At 49.7% G+C, this 20,403-nt stretch overlaps 1 protein-coding gene across 2 annotated transcripts in view; it reads right to left on the bottom strand.

Moving 5' to 3' along the window:
* Nucleotides 1-20,403, bottom strand: part of ZCCHC14 (zinc finger CCHC-type containing 14) — a 58,055-nt gene that overhangs the window by 3,353 nt on the left and 34,299 nt on the right. Inside the window, exons 4-12 of one of the 2 annotated variants that reach the window (XM_030849126.2) lie at nt 10,706-10,777; nt 7,951-8,060; nt 7,080-7,174; nt 6,944-6,998; nt 5,644-5,923; nt 4,074-4,165; nt 3,574-3,701; nt 2,201-2,341; nt 648-2,117 (exon numbers count right to left, since the gene is read on the bottom strand). In XM_030849126.2, coding sequence (XP_030704986.2) covers nt 648-2,117; nt 2,201-2,341; nt 3,574-3,701; nt 4,074-4,165; nt 5,644-5,923; nt 6,944-6,998; nt 7,080-7,174; nt 7,951-8,060; nt 10,706-10,777 — 2,443 coding nt within the window. The remainder of the gene's footprint in view (nt 1-647; nt 2,118-2,200; nt 2,342-3,573; nt 3,702-4,073; nt 4,166-5,643; nt 5,924-6,943; nt 6,999-7,079; nt 7,175-7,950; nt 8,061-10,705; nt 10,778-20,403) is intronic. The other variant, XM_060288494.1, reaches the window with a different exon arrangement.

Raw genomic sequence — 20,403 nt, forward strand, 5'->3', positions numbered from 1 at the left:
AAGCAAGTGGCTGACTATCCAAGGTCGCACAGTGAGCAGTCGCAGGCTGGGACCCGTTTTCCCAACGCCCAGCCTAATCTTTCCAAGGAAAACAGCAAGAACAAACCTGGTGTGGTAACGACAGCAGACACACACTTGACTAAAGGAGACAAGAAAGAGTAGCAAAGGGGGAAGGAAGAAGATGCAGCACAGAGAGTGAAAACACCACGTAGCCGCCACACAACGCCCACGGCCATGGCCACTGCCACTCTAGACGGGGGAAGAGAAGCGGGGACAGCGAGTTCCACCTGTAGCGCCTGAACTCACATGCCACGCCCTCGGTTCTAAGTTAAACACCGGCGGCGGTGGCACTAAATCACCCATGCTTCCTCCCCAGTCACGTGGCACAAAAATAACAGACCAAGGAGCCACTGGGCCACAGCCAGCTAGCCACACTCTAAAATGAGAAGCAGGCTGAAATCACAGAGACAGTCTCAGAACCAAAGCAGACCTTCTGGGGGCTGCACAGCCCATCAAGAGTTTCGTGCTTTTTCAGAGAGCATTTGAAAAACCACTTCTTGCTTGCTTTAAAAAAAAAAAGGAAGTTGACTATTACTTTCACAGAAAGGACGCTCCTGTCTGGAGCTCTCCACCTCGGGGGCCTTTACCTTGCCGGTTGAAGTCCATGGACGGCTGCTTGCAGTCCTGAGCGCGGTGACCGGTGGCCCCACAGTTGTAACACGACAGATTCCCGCTCTTTTTGTGACTGGAGCCGTTGCTACTACCCACCAAGCCCTGGGCCTGGTAGACGCCCGCCGCCCCCATGAAGTTCTGCACGGGCGGGACGGTGAAGGCCGACTGGCCGCCCAGCACGGGCTCGGGGCCCACGCCGCTGCTGTAGGGCGAGTGCACGACCGGGAAGGCGCCGCCGCCGTACTGCTGGGCGCCCACGTAGCCACTGCCGCACATGGGACTGAACGGCAGGAACGGGAAGGGGAAGACGGACGGCCCCGAGAACGGGTGCTGGAAGTAGTTGGCGTAGCTGACAGTTAGGCCGCTCGAGCCGCAGCTCCCGCTGCAGCCGCAGGACGTGCACACGACGCAGCCGGGGGGCGGGGCAGGCGCGGGCTGCTGGGGCGCCGGCTGCTGCTGATGGTGGTGGTGGTGGTGGTGGTTCTGGGCCGAGGCGGGGAGGTTTCCGGGGGAGCCGCCACCGCCGCCGCCGCCGCCACTGCTGCTATAGAAGCTGCTTTCGGGGACCGAGGAGAGTGCGGGGCTGGAGCTGGGGGCGGGGCAGCTGGGCACGGTGGCCATGTTCGCAAAGGACGTGGCAGGGTGGCTACCGGCAGAGGCAGTGTTGCTGTTTGCGCAGAAGCTGCCCTGCAGGGGGCCCACGGGCACACTGCTCATCGCAGAGAAGGCAGCTTTGGTGTTGGCTGTGTACAGAGCAGTCCGAGGGTTTATTATGGCAGGGGGCACGCTTATTTGCACGTTGCCGGAACAGGACGTTTGCCCAGACACGGCAGAGTCTGCAGGGACAGATGAAGACACCAGAAGTTTGATGGGTGGCCGAGCCACATGGAAGACGGTGCTGGACGTCCCTGCGGCAGCAGTGCTGGTCTCCACCACCAGGGCCGGCTGCTGTGCCGGCTTCATCACCCTGTCGAGGGCGGACGCGTGGACGACTTTGGTGCGGGGACCAAAGGAGACGGTGGGCGACACAGAGCTGCTGTCGTTGAGTCCAGAAAGGACCTGCATGGGCTGATGGGGGGTGGACGCGGGTAGCATGTCCATCATGGTGCTGCCAAAGTTCTTGTCCACTTTGATGCCGCTTCTTGGTCCAGAGACTTTACTGCGCTCCTCGAGAGACAGCAGCGAGTGCACAGAGGACGAGAGGAGCTTCATGTCCGCGCCCCCCCTCTCCGCCTTGTGCACGGAGTTCAGCATCCGGATGGGCGCGATGTGCGAGGCCGCCGTCATCATCTGCGGGGGCAGCGGGTGGTGGCCTGACGGATTGGAGCCTGCTTCGTTCTGCACGGGGAGGACCTGGGCTGTGGGCCTGGCGGAACTTGAAGTGAAATGGTTCAGCAGCATCACAGGCTTCTCCTTGTCAGAGCCCTCCAAGTGGATCTCCACACCTAGAGAGGTGGAAACAGCGTCAGCACAGCTTCCGCAGACCAGGGCGGGGCAGCACAGCGCGAGCCACACGGGGCGTGCTTACGTCTGTCGTTCTCCTCCGCGCTGTCCGAGCTCTCTTCCCGGGCCTGCACGCCCATCGGGCTGGGCGAGGAGCTGGAACATTCAGAGGAGCTGCCTTCCCGGGCCGTCTGGTGCGGGGGCTGCGCCACCTCCACCCGCAGTGCTGCGGAGAAGGCACAGGTGACAGCCCGGAGGTGGCACCAAGGTCCGCGAGCCACGGGATGCCGACGGGGGCTGTGTCAGCCGGCGCCGACCGCGCCCTCTCCCACCCGCATGCATGCCTATCGGGCTCATTTTCTATCCTGTCCCTATTCATACAGGGCTGAGGCTCACAAGCTCGCCAGGCGGCGGACGCACACGTGGCCGTGCTCTCAGCCTCCCCAAGCAGACGCTGCAGGACAGGAAAAGGACCCCCAAACCACCGGGTGCTACAACAGCCACACTCCACAAACAGACACCTCCGTTTTCTGAGGACCGGGGACATAAGACCTTTTCAGTCAAATAAGCACTGAAAAGATGCACTGACATTTTTTCTTCCTGGTTTACTGTCACTCTTGATATTTCTAGTGCATGAGGAAAACAGCAGAACAGCTGTTACCGTGACCCTCCCCCTCCTGCCGAGGAGAGGACGGCAGGGAGAAGAGGAGGAAGGCTGGTGGCGCGGCATCAGGGACTTCAGGATGGACCTGCAGGGCAACGGCCTGAAGCCGCCTCCACACCTGCCGTGGTGGGGCGGGGGGGGGGGGGGAGGGGGGGCGAGGCTGTCATCTATTTTGCATACTTCCTACTCTCTCCCTTTCACCAGAGCAGTTTCTGGGTCTAATGCTTTTGCCCAAACCACTTCAGGCGAGTCACCAGTCTCCAGCTTCTAACACAAACGTCCCTTCTATTTTCCTGTCGCATAAACTATAAAAGCTAAAATAATGAAAAGTAACTCTTAAGTATGAGAAAATGGAAACAGCAAAGTCCCAATTTTGGGACTTCCGTGGTGGCTCAGTGGTCAAGAATCCACCTGCCAATGCAGGGGACACGGGTTCAAGCCCTGGTCAGGGAACTAAGATCCCACATACCGTGGAGCAACTAAGCCCGTGCGCCCCAACTACTGAGCCCACGAACCTAGAGCCCATGCTCTGCAACAAGAGAAGCCACTGCAATGAGAAGCCTGCACACCACAATGAAGAGTGGCCCCCACTCGCCGCAACTAGAGAAAGCCCACGCACAGCAACAAAGACCCAACGCAGCCAAAAGTTAAATTAATTAATTTAAAAATAAAATAAACTAAAATAATGAAAAGTAACTCTAAGCACTAGAAAACAGAAAGGGAAAAGGGGCGTGACCTGTGGCCTGGCCCTCCTCCGAAGGGTCCCAGGTCCAGGCGCGCCCGGCCCCACCCACCTGCAGCATGGCTGCTTCGCACCGGCTGCACAGGCCCCACGTGGCTGGTGGGGGGAACGCGGGCCACTCCGCTGCTGCTGACTGGGGGAGGGGCCGAGGGGTTCAGGCACCGTTTCTCTGACTTCTCCCTGTGCGACAGGAAAGCACAGCAACAAGCGAGCGTTCAGTTCTGCTGCAGAGCCTCTCCGTGTTTCAGTCTCTGCTTAATGCAGAGCCTCTCCGTGTTTCAGTCTCTACTTAATGCAGGGCCTCTCCGTGTTTCAGTCTCTACTTAAGAAGGCTGATTTCTGCCAAAATAATCTCCAGGGTGGAAGATAATGCATTCTGACTTCTCAGATTCACTCTAAAGGGTCCTTCCTAGCAAACCAAAGCCACATTTGTAGAATCTTAAGAGCATTAATTAAGGTTTGATAAGCAATCAGCAGTAATAAGTCCTAGCGTCTGTTCCGCATGTTAGAAACTAAAATGAAGACACATTCTGTAAACAATCTCACACTCACTTCTCCAACTCCAGCTGAGTCTTGAGCTTCTTCTTTGCTCCCATGGTGAGGGATTCAAATTTATTTAGATCTTCTTCCGTAAGGCTCAGAAACTTCCACAGAAGAAACAAATTACAAAGTGTGAGAATTAATTAGGATTCTGAAGACAAAGAACTTGGAGTTTAATTTCATAAATGTATTCTACCTCTAGGATATGTAAACAGATCAAACTTAAGTAGATAATAAAAGACTGGGGATCGCTGTCAAACATTTACTTGCTAAATGACTTGGTGTCCAGGGTCCAAAATATAAGACGCTCATTGTGCGTCTGAGGGTCACGGGCTGTGCCCACTGAGCCTTCAGCACAGGCGTGCGAGTGACAGGTGGGTGAAGACTGGGCACCTGGAAGGTCCGTGCTATGCGGGCAGGAGACTGAAACAGTGTCTGCGTCTCAACTGCTGCAGAGATGCAGCTGGTGGAAGTGTCTCCCCTCCCGGGGCTCTCCCGCCAGCGACAGGAGCAGTCTTCTTTAGTGGCTCTTTTTTCTTGAGATCATGGTCATTTTAGGGACAACAGCAACTTTGTTGGGTAGCCAATGATCCAGAAAAGTAGATGCCATCCAAACTGAACGGCGCCCTAACTCACTGGCCTCATACTAAGAAAAAAGATGATACTTGGTTCTCACAACGGTCCATAACATGATTTGTGATCTTAGCCTTTTCAACTCATACATTACGCTAAAACTTTTTAAACTGATCATGACCAAGGTTAGTAAAATCTGTTGTTTTTAAGACTTGTGAAACCTAAACTGAGAGTATTGAAAATGTACTTAAAATGTATTTTTTATTAGCAGTAAAAGCTTGATTTCTAGATTCTTCAATTGCAGATTTTTGGACAAACGAAACGTTTGCAGAGATAAAAGGCACCAAGTCACTTTATCCAGCAGGGGGAGCTCAGAGTTCAAACATCACACACAGGTCCAATTTACTTTTACCATTGACACTGAAACTTAAGAAATTTCAGAATTTTTTTAACAGTGAAAAAATGCTCCTTGTCAAAACTGTATTGTAAAAGATAACTGCTATGTAGGATTTCTTGAAAGACATAAAATTCATCTATTCCTTTAGCTCTAAGAGCCTACATGAAGGCAGGTCATCAGACAACCCTTTTGCACTGGGCTCTTGTAAAAGGCTACGCTGAGGGGCGTCTAAGAAAGGGGGACGCGGGGCCCACAATTCACTACCTCTACCCACTGAAGGGCTGCTGGAGACATAGCCCTCAGTCACAGACAGTGAGTGTCTCGTTTGGGAAGACCCCAAACTATCCTAAGAAAGCTGTTTACAGACAACTGTGATCCAGTTTTTGCTTCAGCTGCAGGTCGCCTCCAAATTCAAATCCACGGCCCCTCCAGCAAGCTCACAGGACTTGCGGGGACACGCATCTGCAGGTGTTAAGGACCAGGTGGTATGACCTCCACGACACACACGCTGCAGAAACCCAACTCAGTTCCTCTAGGAATGAGGTCCAAAGAAATTGACGGGTGACCTGAGACAACAAGCACGTTCTTGCTGCCTGCTAGTAACCAACGTACCTTCTCCATCGTGAGCTGTTTAAAGACGGGGTAGTACTTGTGCAAACGCAGTTTCCGAAGCCAGTCTAAAATCCCATTTTGCTCCTGGGTCTGCGGGGCCTGCAGGCTGGAAGGCATCAAGATAGCGGGCGAGCTGTCCATCGGGGTCCGGTAGGCCAGAGCTGAGCCTGCACCCCCCGCATGCGAGCAGTGGGGCAAGGCGGACGTGCTGGCCGAGTGCTGCACGTGATGCTGGGTGCCGCCCTGAGACGACGGGATGCCGGCCACTCCGCACACAGGCCTGCGAGGACAGCAGACAGGTAGTTTTCAAAAGACCACGGCCTCCACCGAGGACCAGCTCCTACAGCCTGGACTGCATCTGCAGCCACGTCCACTGCTGGCGCCAGAGCTACAGCCACCACCACCCTGGGGTGAACGTCTGAAGGCGTGGACATGTGCGTGCACGGACGTGTATGTACCCATCTAGATGCTGCGCTTGTACGTGTGTACATGTTATGTATATGTACACGTCTGTGTGTCACCACCAGACTTGTGGCTTTGCTGACTAGTTTCTTTCTGTTGCTTCTATCACAGGATGATACTGATAATCATATATTAAAACTCCAAAATCTTTAATGTTCAAACTAAATTTTTTTTTTGAAAAGTAAATTCTAGAAAGCTGAAGGACCAAAGCATCACCCTCTGTCCCTGCCCCTTCCACACTAAACTGCAAACTGACATATTACATGTTTACACACTCCAGGCAGAGGGTGAAGAAAGTCAGCACCTTCAAAGACCTCATTACCTGACTAGAGCTCACAGAACCGTGTGTGTGTGTGTGCGCGCGCACGCGTGCACACACCGTCTGTGATGCTAGCCCATCTTAATGCTGGCTGTCAGTCCAGATGTGCAGTCTGTCTGTCACCCGTGCACTGCCACCATCACTGTCGGGCCCTGTGCTGGCAGAGGGGCCTCCAGAGCAGCGACTCTGGCCCTTCGTGGGCTTAATCACTCCCCAGGAGCTTGTAAAAATGAAGATTCTCAGAAATTTTGGTTTCCTAGAATGTGCAGGGCCCAGAAACTGGCATTTGCAATAAGGGTCTTTGGGAATTTTAATTCCAGGGGCTCTGAGAACCACTTTTTTTTTTTTTTAAGAAATCAAAAAGTGGATTATCTCTATCCAATTCTTCTCTCAATATTTTTATTCAAGACTAAGATCAAGAGTGACTTAACTCTAGAAACAACTATTTACACAAAATGAAAAGCTAGCTCTGCAACAAGGCTGACTGGAAATGTGTTGGTTACATGGTAGAAGTCTCACCTTCCAGACACGCCCATCATGGTACCGACTTTAGACAGGGAAGGGTTGCCAGGACCTACAAGTTAAAATAGATATAATTTATTTACAGACCATAAAAATGTTTCTACTTTTATTGAATTATGTTTTACAAACTCACCTGGACTTTGAAGCTGTTGGGTGGGAGATGAAGTGCTGAAAAATTTCTTAACATGGTCATTTTTTAATATGTGAGAAGGTAATGAAGCCAAATACCTAGAAATGAAACAGAGTGGTTTTATCAGCATCAAAACGTGTTACCAAAAAGTAACTGGCAGAGAAATTTTAACTTTCAATTAAGAGATATATATAGCAGAGAAAAACTAAACAGAAGTGCCTTAACCTATATTCTTCCTGCTTTATTCAGTTTCATTCTTGGTATGATTCATACTGTTTCCTGGTGCCCCTTTTCCTTATTTACACTGTACTACGCTGTATGAATTGAGTCTCTCAGGGCCCACGACCCGGGCCATGAGCACAGCTGGGGCCGTCACAGCTGCTGTGTGGCACTCTGATGTTGGCCCCAGTCCCCGGGGCCCTCTGTGCGCACGTACAAGACCAACGCGCCAGGACGTCATCAAGGGTCCAGAGCCACCGGGCCCAAGAGACTTTTTATTAGGTCCTCATTTTATCCTTTCAACTATAGGACAGAAGCAGATTTTATTTCATTGAGACTGTCAAAATTATATTAAATGGTGGCATACACTTTGAAATTCCTTCACTTATATATTCTCAAAATCATGCCTAGATTATTAAAATCCTTCAAATTCTCCATAACTGATGAAAACCCCTAGAGGCAAACAGGAGACCTGAACCATCCAGACCGCATGTCACCTGAGGAGCCCCTCAGATGCCTATAGGCAGCTCACGTCAGGCCCCACCCGCACTGCACAGGGCCATCGGCGGCGGCCCGCACTGCACAGGGCCATCGGCGGCCACAGCGCCGCAGGGGGGCCGCTGGCCGTGGCCTTGGGTGGGGTGACGAGCATTACCTCAGGTCCGCTTCCAGATCCATGTGGTTTCGCTCTACATAGAATGCATCTGGGCCAGCTAAGCAAGGAATGAATTTCTCCAAATTTTCTTCAGGACACAGCTGAGATAACTGAAAGACGAAAAGGCATGGGAAGTATGTCACAATTCATCTTACGGAACCAGAACTCCTCACTGCGGGAAACACTTGGGCAGGTCCTGGCTGCTGACACCTGCTGCTGTGATTCTGGGAGCCACCTGGGCTTCTGCGTCCACTTGGGACGCAGGAAGCAACGACCCACCACAACATCAAGAAGAAGCTCGACACCCCACACCGCTGTGCCTGCTCTTGAGCCTAGCAGAGGGCTGAGCTGCAAGGCCACCAGGTGAACCGAATTCCAAGACGGACCTGCCCCTCTGAGGACACAGGGCACGTGAACTGTCTCAGCCGTGGCAGAGCCCGCGGGAGAGGTGGCTGCCATACAAGCAGGTAGAAGAGATCGGCTGGGATGAACACATCCCCACAGGCTGAGTGTGCGTCAGTCAGCAGTCAGCCCGGAGCCCAGACACAGGGGGCCTGTGTCCTCATTCCCGAGCTCCCTTCCACAGGCGGGGAGGCTGGAGAGAGTCTGCACAGGTGGCACAGGGGTGAGGCAGCTGCCCCTGGGGGTGAGGCTGGAAACCCCATGCCTTTCCCTGGAGCCTGCTCTCAATCCAAAGCAAAAAGCCCGTAACCCGCTGGGGGAGGGACGAGATTGCTCGTGCTCCCAGAGCTCAAGCAAAACCCCCCGTTTCTGGGGGCTGAAATGCCTTCATGCCTCTGGAGGAGGAGGGGAAAGTCCTCCCGGCACCAGGTCACAGGCAGAGATACCCTGCTTCTCAGGGAAGATGAAAACAAAACCCCTCTGGCCCCAAGGAAGGGGCAAGAAAGCCCTCCTGAGCCGAGTCAGCTGCTGCTGGGGAAGGAAGGGGCAGGGATGCTGAGAAAGGCCCCCCACGACCCTGTGGCTAGAGCTGAGGCTGCACCAGCAGGACGGGGAACCGCTCCACCCTCACCACGCATGCATCACCACGCAACAGGTGACAGCAGTCTCCCAGGGAGGGAGGAGTCAGCGGAGCAGGGAGACCCCTCTGTGCCACAGGTGAAGCAAGACCACGCCAGGCTCCTCTCAAGGCTCAAGGGACCAGCAGGCCTCCCTGGAGGAACCTGAGGCCTGTGGTGCAACAGCAAAACCCAAACCCAGCTCCGCTCCTGATGACATCAACCTGAAGCCCCACCGCCGGCCCGACAGACGCAGCAGCAGGCCCGTCTCCAGGCTGGTTTCTAGATGTGACGTCTCATGTTCAGTCAAAAATTATAAGATAAAAAAGAGGGGGCAATCTATCATCAAGATAATCATCGGAACCAGACTGGAAAATAACCCAGATGTTGGCACTATCACACGAGGACTTGAAAATAACTATGCTGAACATACTAAAGGACTTCGTTTCAAAAAATGAACAACATGCATTAACGAGTGGGAAATTTCATCAGAGAGATGGAAACTTTCTATTAAAAGACGTCATCAAACGGAAAAGCTACAGAAAACAAAAGAACAAAAACCCCCAAAATCATGGTACTAGAGATGAAGAATTCAGCTCGTCAGCAACCTGGGCAGAGCTGAGGAGAAACGTAAGTAAACTTGAAGACGGGGTCACGTACACATGATTCAAGGCCCGGAAGAAGAGAGAGTGGGGCAGGAGAAATATCTGAAGAGATAATGGACAAGAAGTTTCCAAAATTACTGGCAGACAGCAAGGCAGAGACCAGGCAGGGCAGAGAACCCAAAGCCAGGTGAGTATCAGCCACTGCAAACACCCAGACAAAAGGGTGGCAAAGTCGGCCGGCATCAGCGGAGTCCAGAGAAGCGCTTTTTCACAAGACAAGAGGATAGGCACAAAGGAGAGGAAATTCAGTGTTCTAAGTGGTGCAGAGGAAACAGGGAACCCCCGGGGAGGATCACTAATCAATCCTAGAAAGCACGGCACTGGGGCGTCCTTCAGCGTATGGCAGGCCTGAGTAAGAGGCACACGCAAACAACTTCTGCCCAGGCTTCTCACACAGGATCCATCCACTCGATTCTCTCCTACGGGATTATAGCCTTAATTTTATAATCAAATTGCAAGCCACACCTTGGAGACACTTCAGCTATGTTATTCCACACAACAAAGGTGACTACTTCAGCTGAACAACTGCGGCAAAGACAGTGGTTCACTGCTCCGGCACAGGCCAGGCCAGGGGACTTTAGACACACAGGTGTGTACGTATATAACACGTGTACATGGGGGTAAAGAGGTAATTCTTTAGTAGTGCAGCTTGTTCAAATGGTAGTTTTTGAATCAATTTTAAGCCAAACAGGTTGTACATCATCTGTATTTCAACTTTAAAAAATAAAAACAAACAGGAAAATTCAATATGTAAACGGAATAAGGTGGAAAAAGGTGACCTGTCTGCCCACTGCCGCCACGTGAGCCCCTCACTCAGCTTCGGCTGAGCTGTAACAAAACACCCCTTGGGCACCTTCACACTCACATCTTTCTGTCCCATCTCGTTCTCCACAACCGGAAGGAATGTGGACCGTGGCCCTGAGGGCCACTCGCCCTGTTGGAGCACGAATCCCCGGCACTGCACTCACTGCACCCGCTGAAGGCTGCAACCACGGAAATTACCTGGCAGTCCAGTGGACCGTGGGGAATGAGACCCTTTTAATTTTTGTAAGAGCCCTTAAATCACCTTACCTTTGAAATAAATTCAGTCACTTCAGAGGAAGATTTGGTTACTGATGTTACTGAAGAATCAGACCACAAGACCTTAAAAACAAATAAACAAACAAACCTTAAAAACAGACGCCACATACTTAATTCCCAACACACTTGTCCAGGGATTCGTGGCCGGTACAGGCGCAGTAGTGGGACGAGCCCTAGTGCGCCTCTTGCCTGGAGCGTTTATATACCCCTTGGCTTGTTACAGAAAGAATGTTCACGTAACTCAAGTGCATTAAAGCTTAGCTTCCTGTTTTGCGCAATTATTCAAAGAGCAGTGTTATCACTCAAGTGTGGAGTCTAAGGCTGCTCCTCAAAGCGTCAGAAAGTCCCTGACGACCCCGACTGCAAGCATGTGTGTGAGCACAGCATCCTCACGGGGACCTCCTCCGTTCAGGTCAGTCTACGCAACTGTGGGTGTGGAATCAAGAAATTACCAGAAACGAGCCCATCCAAACAGTAAGTACTCCATACATTTCAGTGCTGGGGGCATGCTGACGGGAGGAGGCCAGGTCCCAGCCCTCAGGAATCTGACAGAACTGCGGGGGGGGGGGGGGGGTGTGTGTGACACAGGCCAGGGCAGTCAGTACCAGAATAGCGGGGAACATCCTCCATTGCAGGGGGCGGGGTAAGAATTCGGGGAGAAAACATCAGAAACGTCTTTCCGGAAGTTCTACAAAGCCCGGTGTGTCTGTTTTCCCTTCCTGCACCTACGACAGCAGCAGTTTTAGTTCATGACTCCACAAATGGACTGTTCCCCGGGGCAGAGGGCTTTCCTGCACCGAGGAAAGCGTGAGCTGAACTCAGAAGGCGCGAGAAGGACAGAGGGGACAGGATGAGATGGGAGGGAAGCAGGGTCCATAACAAGAAGGGTTAAACCACGAACAAGGACGTTTACCCTAAAATCCAGAAGGAGCGTTGGAGGATTTCAAGTCGGGAAATAAAATGACTGAGTGTATTTTATCACCAATAGGAAAGCGTTGTATTTACACTGATTTAGAGAAAACAGGCTGGAGACACCAAACAACTCTCATGCTCTCCTCCCACCCCGTGCTGGCCTTCATCTTCTGAGAAGCAGCCCAGCATGTTTGCTGACGGTCTCCGGGGCCTGAAGCGCTGGCCGTCTCTCCTCTCTGTTGAAATTCACGTGAGTTCCTCTCTGCTCTGGTGGCTGTCACATCACATAACAATTACTAAGGTATGTTTTTCAAGCCCCCACAAAATACAAGCCAATCAAGGAAAGGGACCTCTCTTCTTCATCTCTGAATTCCCTATGCCTCCCAGAATTTATCAAGGCAAGTGCTGGCATTTCTGAATGAACGTGCTGTACCATCCCAAATCTACCTACACTAAAATCAAAGCACCTACGCCATTTTTTCTGTCTAAAATAATTAAATCTTTTAACAACACTAAAAGGAAGTTTGGGGGAGAGTGAGCTGCTCCGCACATAAAACACCAGTAACATCCAGGATTAAAGGTGAGAACTTTCTAGCATTACATGTAGGACCCAAAGTACAGCTGACGTGGTTTTCTCAGTAAAATATGCCGCATGTCACGTGGCACGAACGCACCCTAACCCAACTAAAGCGTGAAGTCCAACACCCAAATGGGGAGCACGGCATGGACACACCATTCTATGCTGAAACAGACAATCTGCTTCCCCGACAATTACATATTTTATATAGGCGCAACCATTCTAGGTTGTCTGCTCCCGGTACGTTTTTCTCTGACTTCCAAAAGGACTTGCTGCTCCAACCAGGGGCAAGGACTGGAAACCAGCAGACCTCAGCAGCACTCTGCTCTGCAGGTGACGCAGGCTGGCCTGACCCAGTCCCCTGAGGAAACCCCCTGACGCAGGCTGGCCTGACCCAGTCCCCTGAGAGGGCGGGCCCCTGGAGGGGCATGGACACGGGAGAGCAGCCTCGCACTGTGCCACGTGCTAGAGACACGTGATCTACCACGTCCAAGACAGCATCGATCATAAGCTACCCCACTGCTGATGTACCACCAAGAAGAAACACTGCCAATCAAATGACGCCACAGTGTTTTTCTACCACCCATAGTCGCTCAAAGAGCCACTGAGACCTGCTGAGATGGATTTTAATGTATCTTAAACATACACAAAAAAGCATGGGGACTTCCCTGTGGCACAGTGGTTAAGAATCCGCCTGCCAACGCAGGGGACACGGGTTCGAACCCTGTTCTGGGAAGACCCACACGCCGTGGAGCAACTAAGCCCGTGCGCCACAACTACTGAGCCTGCCCTCTAGAGCCCGTGAGCCACAACTACTGAGCCCACACGCCTAGAGCCTGTGCTCTGCAACAAGAGAAGCCACCGCAATGAGAAGCCCACGCACCGCAACAAAGACCCAACGCAGCCAAAAAAAGAAAAGCACGGTATGCACAGAGTACATAAGGGTACTGAGGATTTCTTCACACTCAGAGTCTAACTCCTCTGACCCACTGTCCGTCTCAGCTCTCAGCACCCTCTGGAGAAGGGGCAGCGTCTTCTTCACTCACACAGGCAGCAGCTCAGGCAAAGGCCCTGCCACTGCTCAGGCCACAGCCCTCACGTGAGCAAGCAACCCAGTGCCACCAGACCTGCCACCAGACCTCTGAGGAGCGCTGAAGTCGAATACAAGGACAGGCAAAGCAGTCACAAAGAACAAGGCAGCCTGGAGGTGGCACGGACCATGCACTCAAAACTCGCTTTTAAAACTAAAAACTATCAACGAGATTCTCAGTGAACTGAGAGCAGACAGCATCGCCAAGAACAGGATGCTACAAAAAAAGAATCGCCAGGGAACAGAGGTCTCTGTTGTTAAAAACAGGACAGCAGAAGTGAAACGTTCACTTCAAGAGATGGAAGATGAGGGAATCTTCCACAGGATAGATCAAAGTCAAAGGGAAAGAAAATAGAGGGAAAAAAAATAAAACAGAGGACCAGTCTTGAGGTCCAACAGGCAGACAGCAGGAGTTCCAAAACAAGAAAACTGAGAAAAACAGGACAGAGGAAATCAAAAGGAATGATTCCAGAAAAGGAACTCAAATTAATGGACTTAAGTTAAAAGGGCTGACTTGCATCTCAGCACAGTGGATGATAACCTACACCCAAGCCTGGCTCTGAGAAATGTGCAAAGGCTGGGGACTAAGAGAAGATCCTAAAGCCTTTAGAAATTATAAAACAGGGCCAACACTGGATCAGGAGTCAGAGCAGATCCATGCTTCTCAACAGCAACACTGCAAGACAGTAAATAAGAAGTGCTTCCGAGTTCCTAAGGAAAAATGACGCCTGCTCTAGAACTGTATTCCCAGTCACATGTCAGGTCAGATGGATGAAGACACTGCCAAACATGAAAGCCAGAAAACGTACCTCCCCGGGACCCTTTCTAAGAAGCTACTAGAACAGCTATTAAAACCTAGAACTAACCCAAGGCAATAGATGAGTTAAGAGCTGAGAACAGGGTATCAGAGCCAGGAGGGAGGAAGGGACCCCGCGGGTGATGGTACGGGGGCCCCGCCATGAGACTGCACCAGGCCGAGTCCAGGTCGGAGCAGGGCCGTAGCTCCAGAGACGAAACCGATGGAATGCGGGATGCATTTGAACACAACCAGGGAAAACTTTAGGGGTGACTTTGTTTTCTAAGTACTTGTTCACAAGCAACAAACAAACAACAAGAGACAATTAACTCCCGGTAGAATAAAGTATCGGAAAGGAAAGGTACTAAATAAGCATATACCACACGGCTTGGGTAGCAACAACGTTCACACAGTCAGGCTAATTATCATACAAGCAATGAGGTGTACTATCACAAGAAACAGTTCCCTGCTCCTCCGGGTGTGTAGGCACAATTACTGGACTCTCTGCACACAGAGAGCTGATGAAAACAACTAAAGAAAAGAAAAATAGTTTTCAAGACTCATCCTTAGCTAATAGTGATAAAATGTTCAGAGCAGTTAAGACTGTTTCAAGATGAAAAACTTCTAAAGAAAAGATACAGCACTAAAATAAAATGTAATGTCTGGGTTCTTAACAAAGACTGGCATAAAAAGAATGGGTGTTTTAATGAGTATTGCTCCACAGTTCCTTTTAAGTCAATACAGCTCTCCCATCTACAGGCGTTTCAAGTGTTCGCGTAATCTTCTGATGTTTTTTTCCCACCCTGTCCTTCATGTGTAATAAGTATACTTTAAAGAAGTTTTAGTTATTCAACAGTGAATTTGGAAAAGCTGGTAAAATTTGGACATGTCACATGTACACAGATACAAAATAATTTTTGTATTTTCAAAGATTCTGTCATTTTCTTCCTGTATTTGCTTTCCTCAGTAACTAGTAATTACAACTTCAGCAAAAACAAAACCAACTCCATGAAAAAAAAGAACAGGAAACTCAAACTCCTGCTTGCAGTCCATTTGTTACTTATATCTTCCTATAAAATAACAACCTTTCATTTGTCTCCTGGAAAACAATGACACATAAAAACTAAAAGTAGAGATAAACAAAGCTGAGAAAAAGGGGAGGGGGAAGTCGCTGACTTCTCCTTGAATGAGTGAAAGCTTTCAGAAGAAACCGCTTCTCGAGTCTTCCTATACTGTTAGCAGTAGAGGGTACATCTCACCGTGGTTAAGGCAAAGACTCCTAATAAAGTTCTTTATTGTTCTGGCCACAGCACGATAGCTATTTATATCCATGTTCAAAAGACAACCTATTTAAAGGACAATTTATCCTAATTATTTAGGGCTCTGTGGACAAAAATTAATCCTCAGGTAAACTTCTTTCTTTCTTTCTTTCTTTGGCTGCATTGGGTCTTCGTTGCTGTGTGCGGGCTTTTCTCTACTTGCGGCAAATGGGGGCTACTCTTCACTGCGGTGCACGGGCTTCTCATGGTGGTGGCTTCTCTTATTGTGGAGCACGGGCTCCAGGCACGTGGGCTTCAAAAGTTGTGGCATGCGGGCTTCTCATGGTGGTGGCTTCTCTTATTGTGGAGCATGCGCTCCAGGCACGCGGGCTTCTCATTGTGGTGGCTTCTCTTATTGCGGAGCATGGGCTCTAGGCACGTGGGCTTCAGTAGTTGTGGCACGCGGGCTCAGTAGTTGTGGCCCGTGGGCTCTAGAGCACAGGCTCAGTAGTTGTGGCGCATGGGCTTAGTTTCTCTGCAACATGTGGGATCTTCCCGGACCATGCGTCCCCTGCATCGGCAGGCGGATTCCTAACCACTGTGCCACCAGGGAAGCCCTGGCAGGCAGACTCTTAACCACTGTGCCACCAGGGAAGTCCCAATCCTCAGGTGATGTTTTAAAGGTTTTATTGAGTATAACTGACAATGAAATGCACATACTTAAAGTGTACAATCTGACCAGTTTGGACGTACGTATACACCCATGACACCATCACTCCGATCTATATAATGAACATACCCACCAGTCCCTCCCCAGGAAGCTATTGATCTGCGTTCTATCACTGCAGTTATTTTGCATTTTCTCAATTTACATAAATAAACGCATACAGTGTATGCTCCTTTTTTCTGGTTTCTTTCACACAGCACGATTACGCACTTTCCCCCACACTGCCAAGTGTATCAGTAATTCACTCCTCTATTCTGAACGCTGAACTGTGTGGCTGCGATACCACAGTGTACATCCAGTCTCCTGATAATGGATATTTGGGGCGTTACAAACAAAGCTGTTATGAACATTCGTGTACAAACCTTTGTACGAACGTGTACTTTCATTTCCTTTGGTCATTGACCTAGAAGCGGGACCGATGAATCAGATTTTAGGGATATGTTTGACTTTTTAAAAACTGCCAAACTGTCTTCCAAAGTAATCTCACCATCTTACACTCCCATGGCAGTCCTTCCACACACCTGCCGGCAGCTGTCAACTGCAGCCACTGTGACGGGCGTGCAGGATGAGCTCGCCGCGGCTTTAATCGGTGTTCTCCTAATGGCTCCCGGTGCTGAACATCTGTCACGTGTGCTATTTGCCATCCATATATCTTTCTTGGTAAAATGTTCACTTTTTTATTGGGTTATTTTCTCACCATTGAGTTTTGAGAGTTCTTTTTCTAGTTTGAATACAAATCCTCTATCAAACATGCAATTTGCAAATGTTTTTCTCCCGGTTCTGTGGCTTGGCTTAACTTTCTCCACAGCGCCTGTCAAAGAGCAAGTTTAAACTCTGATGAAGTTTAATTCATTTTGTCTTTTATGGCTCATGTTTTTGGTATCCTACCTAAGAAATCTTCGCCTGTTTAAGTCACAAACTTTTCTCCTATGCTTTCTTCTAGAAGTTTTATGGTTTTACGTTGTACATTTAGGTCTGTGATCAGTTTTGAGTTAATTTCTATATAAAGGGTGAGGTTTGATGAAGGTTCCTTTTTTTGGCATATGGTTATCTGCTTCTGAACCATTTGCTGAAAAGACCGTCTTTTCTTCACTGAAATGCCTTTATACCTTTGTCAATAATCAGTTGACCAGGGTGGTGTGGCGTCCGGGGCCCTTAGCCCGAAGCAGACGTGGCCTGGCCCGCGGGATAGAGCAGTCGCCACCGCCAGGCCCCGAGCCGACCCCAGGGCCACCCTGCAAGGAGCCGCGGGCAGCGGGAGCCTGAGTTGCTGCCAGTGCTGGCACCAAAACTGACAAGCTGCTCCTAAAATTCACATGGAAATGCAGCATCCCCAGAAGAGCCAAGACAATCCTGAAAAGGAAGACCAAACCTAAGAGGACTCACACTTCCCAATTCCAACGTCAAAGCCACAGTACTCAAGACAGAGCAGTGCTGGCCTAACAACAAGAGAGATGAATGGAACTGAGAGTCCAGAAACAACCCCTCACAATTTCGCTCAACGGATTCTCAGCAATGGTGTGAAGACCCTTCAGTGGGGGAAAGAATGGTCTTTTCAACAAATGGTGCTGTCCAATAAAGATGTTAAAAAAACTGTAAAATAAACAAACAAACAAAGGGTGCTGGACAACAGGACGTCCACATGCAAAAGGACACATTCGAACCCCTACCTCACACCATACACAAAACATCAATTCAAAATGAATCAAAGACCTAAATGCAAAAGCACAAACAATACAATTCTTAGCAGAAAACACAGGAGTGAATCTCTGCGACCTTGGCTTAGGCAACGACTTCTTAAATACAATACCAAAAGCACGAGGAATGAAAGAAGAAGTAGGGAAACTGGACTTTATCAAAATTTAAAACTTTTGTGTGTCAAAGGACAGCATCAAGAAAATGAAGAAAATTCCCACCCAATGGAAGAAAATATCTGCAACCCAGTAATTCCAGTCCCAGGTGTGTATCCAAGAGAAATGGAAGCACTTGTCCACACAAAAACTTGTATGTAAATGTTCACAGCAGCATTACTCATAAGAGGCAAAAAGTGGAAACAACCCAGAAGTGCATCAACTAACTGCTGAGTGGATGCACTAAATGTGGTCCATCCACACGGTGGAATTTCACTCAGCCATAAAAAGGGAAGCACTTATGCATGATATAACATAGAGAAGCCTTGAAAACATTATTTGCATGAAAGAAACCAATCACGAAGGATCACATATTGTATGATTCCATTTATGTGAAATATTCAGCACAGGCAAATCCACTGAGGCAGAAAGTAGGTTAGTATTTGCCAGGGACTTGGGGAGGAGAAGTGGGGAATGACTGCTAATGGGTATGGGGCTTCTTCCTGGGATGATGGAAGTATTAAATTTAAATCGTGGTGATGGTTACAAAATTCTGAATAAATTAAAAAAAGCCACTGAACAGTTTAAATGGATGCATTTTATGTTATGTGAAATCTATCGCATCAGAGGTGTAAAGAAGAAAGTCAATTAGAAAATTTTAAAACCGTCTAATCTTTAAAAACGCCACCAAGGATATTCTCCTAAAGTCTTCAAAACAACCAACTGAGCGCTTTACATGTGAGTCTAGCTAGGGCTCCACTGCCCCGGGGCACGGCGTCTCCTCCCTCTCAGCAGCACCTTTAACACAGGTGCTGAAATCGGGTACCGTGAGTCTTCCAGTGTTTTCTTCGTTTCAGAATTGTTTGGACTGCTCTATAGTGTTCTCCATATAAACTTTATTTTATTTTATTTACTATTTATTTATTTACTCAGGCTGCGCTGTGAGGCTTGAGGAATCTTAACTCCCTGACCAGGGACTGAACCCGTGCCCTCGGCAGTGAAAGCGCGGAGTCCTAACCACTGGACCACCAGGGAATTCCCTCCATATAAATTTTAGAATCGTCTTATTGATTTTTTTCTTTGAAATTTATTTATTTATTTTTGGCTGTGTTGGGTCTTCGTTTCTGTGAGAAGGCTTTCTCTAGTTGCGGCGAGTGGGGACCACTCTTCATCGCGGTGCGCGGGCCTCTCACTGTCGTGGCCTCTCTTGTTGCAGAGCACAGGCTCCAGACGCAAAGGCTCAGCAGTTGTGGCTCACAGGCCCAGTTGCTCCGCGGCAATGTGGGATCTTCCCAGACCAGGGCTCGAACCCGTGTCCCCTGCATTGGCAGGCGGATTCTCAACCACTGCGCCACCAGAGAAGCCCCTCGTCTTGTTGATTTCTAAAACAGAAAAATGCTACTGGGACTTACTTTTGCCGGGTGGTCATGTAAGATGACAGAAAGTTTGTAAGTTTAAAGGTACATGGAAAGATGTTCTCCCACTGTCCACAGGTTCTCTCTCTTACAGAACTGTAGTCCTGACCACGACAAGCTAGAGAGATGGCGGTTAAACGCCCGAAGCTATGTAACTACAAGGCGCTTCACTTTTCGAGTGTGACAGGAGTCCCAAACCTAAGCACACGCATATCACACAGTCGTACCCTACAAGCAGCCACTTATTTACGGGTAGGAGAGTGCAACTCACCTGCAGAGAACAAGCACACAGTTTAAGCTGCGCAAATGAACCGTGTGCTTTATAAATAAGATGGTTGTGTTTTTTTTAAATCTTCCTTGTATCTTTCCTTTGTGCCTCAAATTACCATCAACAAATGTAGTGTGGGCAGTAAATCCCTCAGGGCGTATCAAGTTAGTATCCCAAAAGAAAATGAGTCGGACTGCTGGCTAGTGAAGGATTATCACTTTCCTAAACACAAGAATCCTTTTATCAGTTATCGCATCAGGAAAAGCAAGTTTTTCCGATAACCAAACCTTTTTCTTTAAGTACCAAAACACTTCATTCAGCTTAACCATTTGGGGTTCGAAGCGTCTTAAACTGAACTTCAACCCAGCTGTCCGCTCTGCTTTCAGAAGACTCACGGCGCCCTATCCTGCCAGCCTGCCGCCTCCCCACCCTGATCACAAGGCCCTCCTCTGGGGAAAGGCCACGAGAGGCCAAGTGTCTACCCTGCCAAGGCTCATTTCTTTGCAGAGAGGCTGTGGACTGGGGCCGAGTCCAAGCCCAGTTTGATCAGACGGGCTGTGAGTGGGATCTGAAGGGCTGTGAGTGGGACCTGAAGGGCTGTGAGTGGGATCTGAAGGGCTGTGAGTGGGACCTGAAGGGCTGTGAGTGGGACCTGAAGGGCTGTGAGTGGGACCTGAAGGGCTTGACGCTCAGCAGTTCCCACACACGCAGGCCCTGTGCACGGGGACCACGCCCGCCACCAGCCCCTCAGGCGATATCCGCCAGCCAGAGGCTGACTGCAGAGGAGAGGAGCCA

The sequence above is a fragment of the Globicephala melas genome, chromosome 19 (assembly GCF_963455315.2).
Source record: "Globicephala melas chromosome 19, mGloMel1.2, whole genome shotgun sequence".
NCBI lineage: Eukaryota > Metazoa > Chordata > Mammalia > Artiodactyla > Delphinidae > Globicephala > Globicephala melas.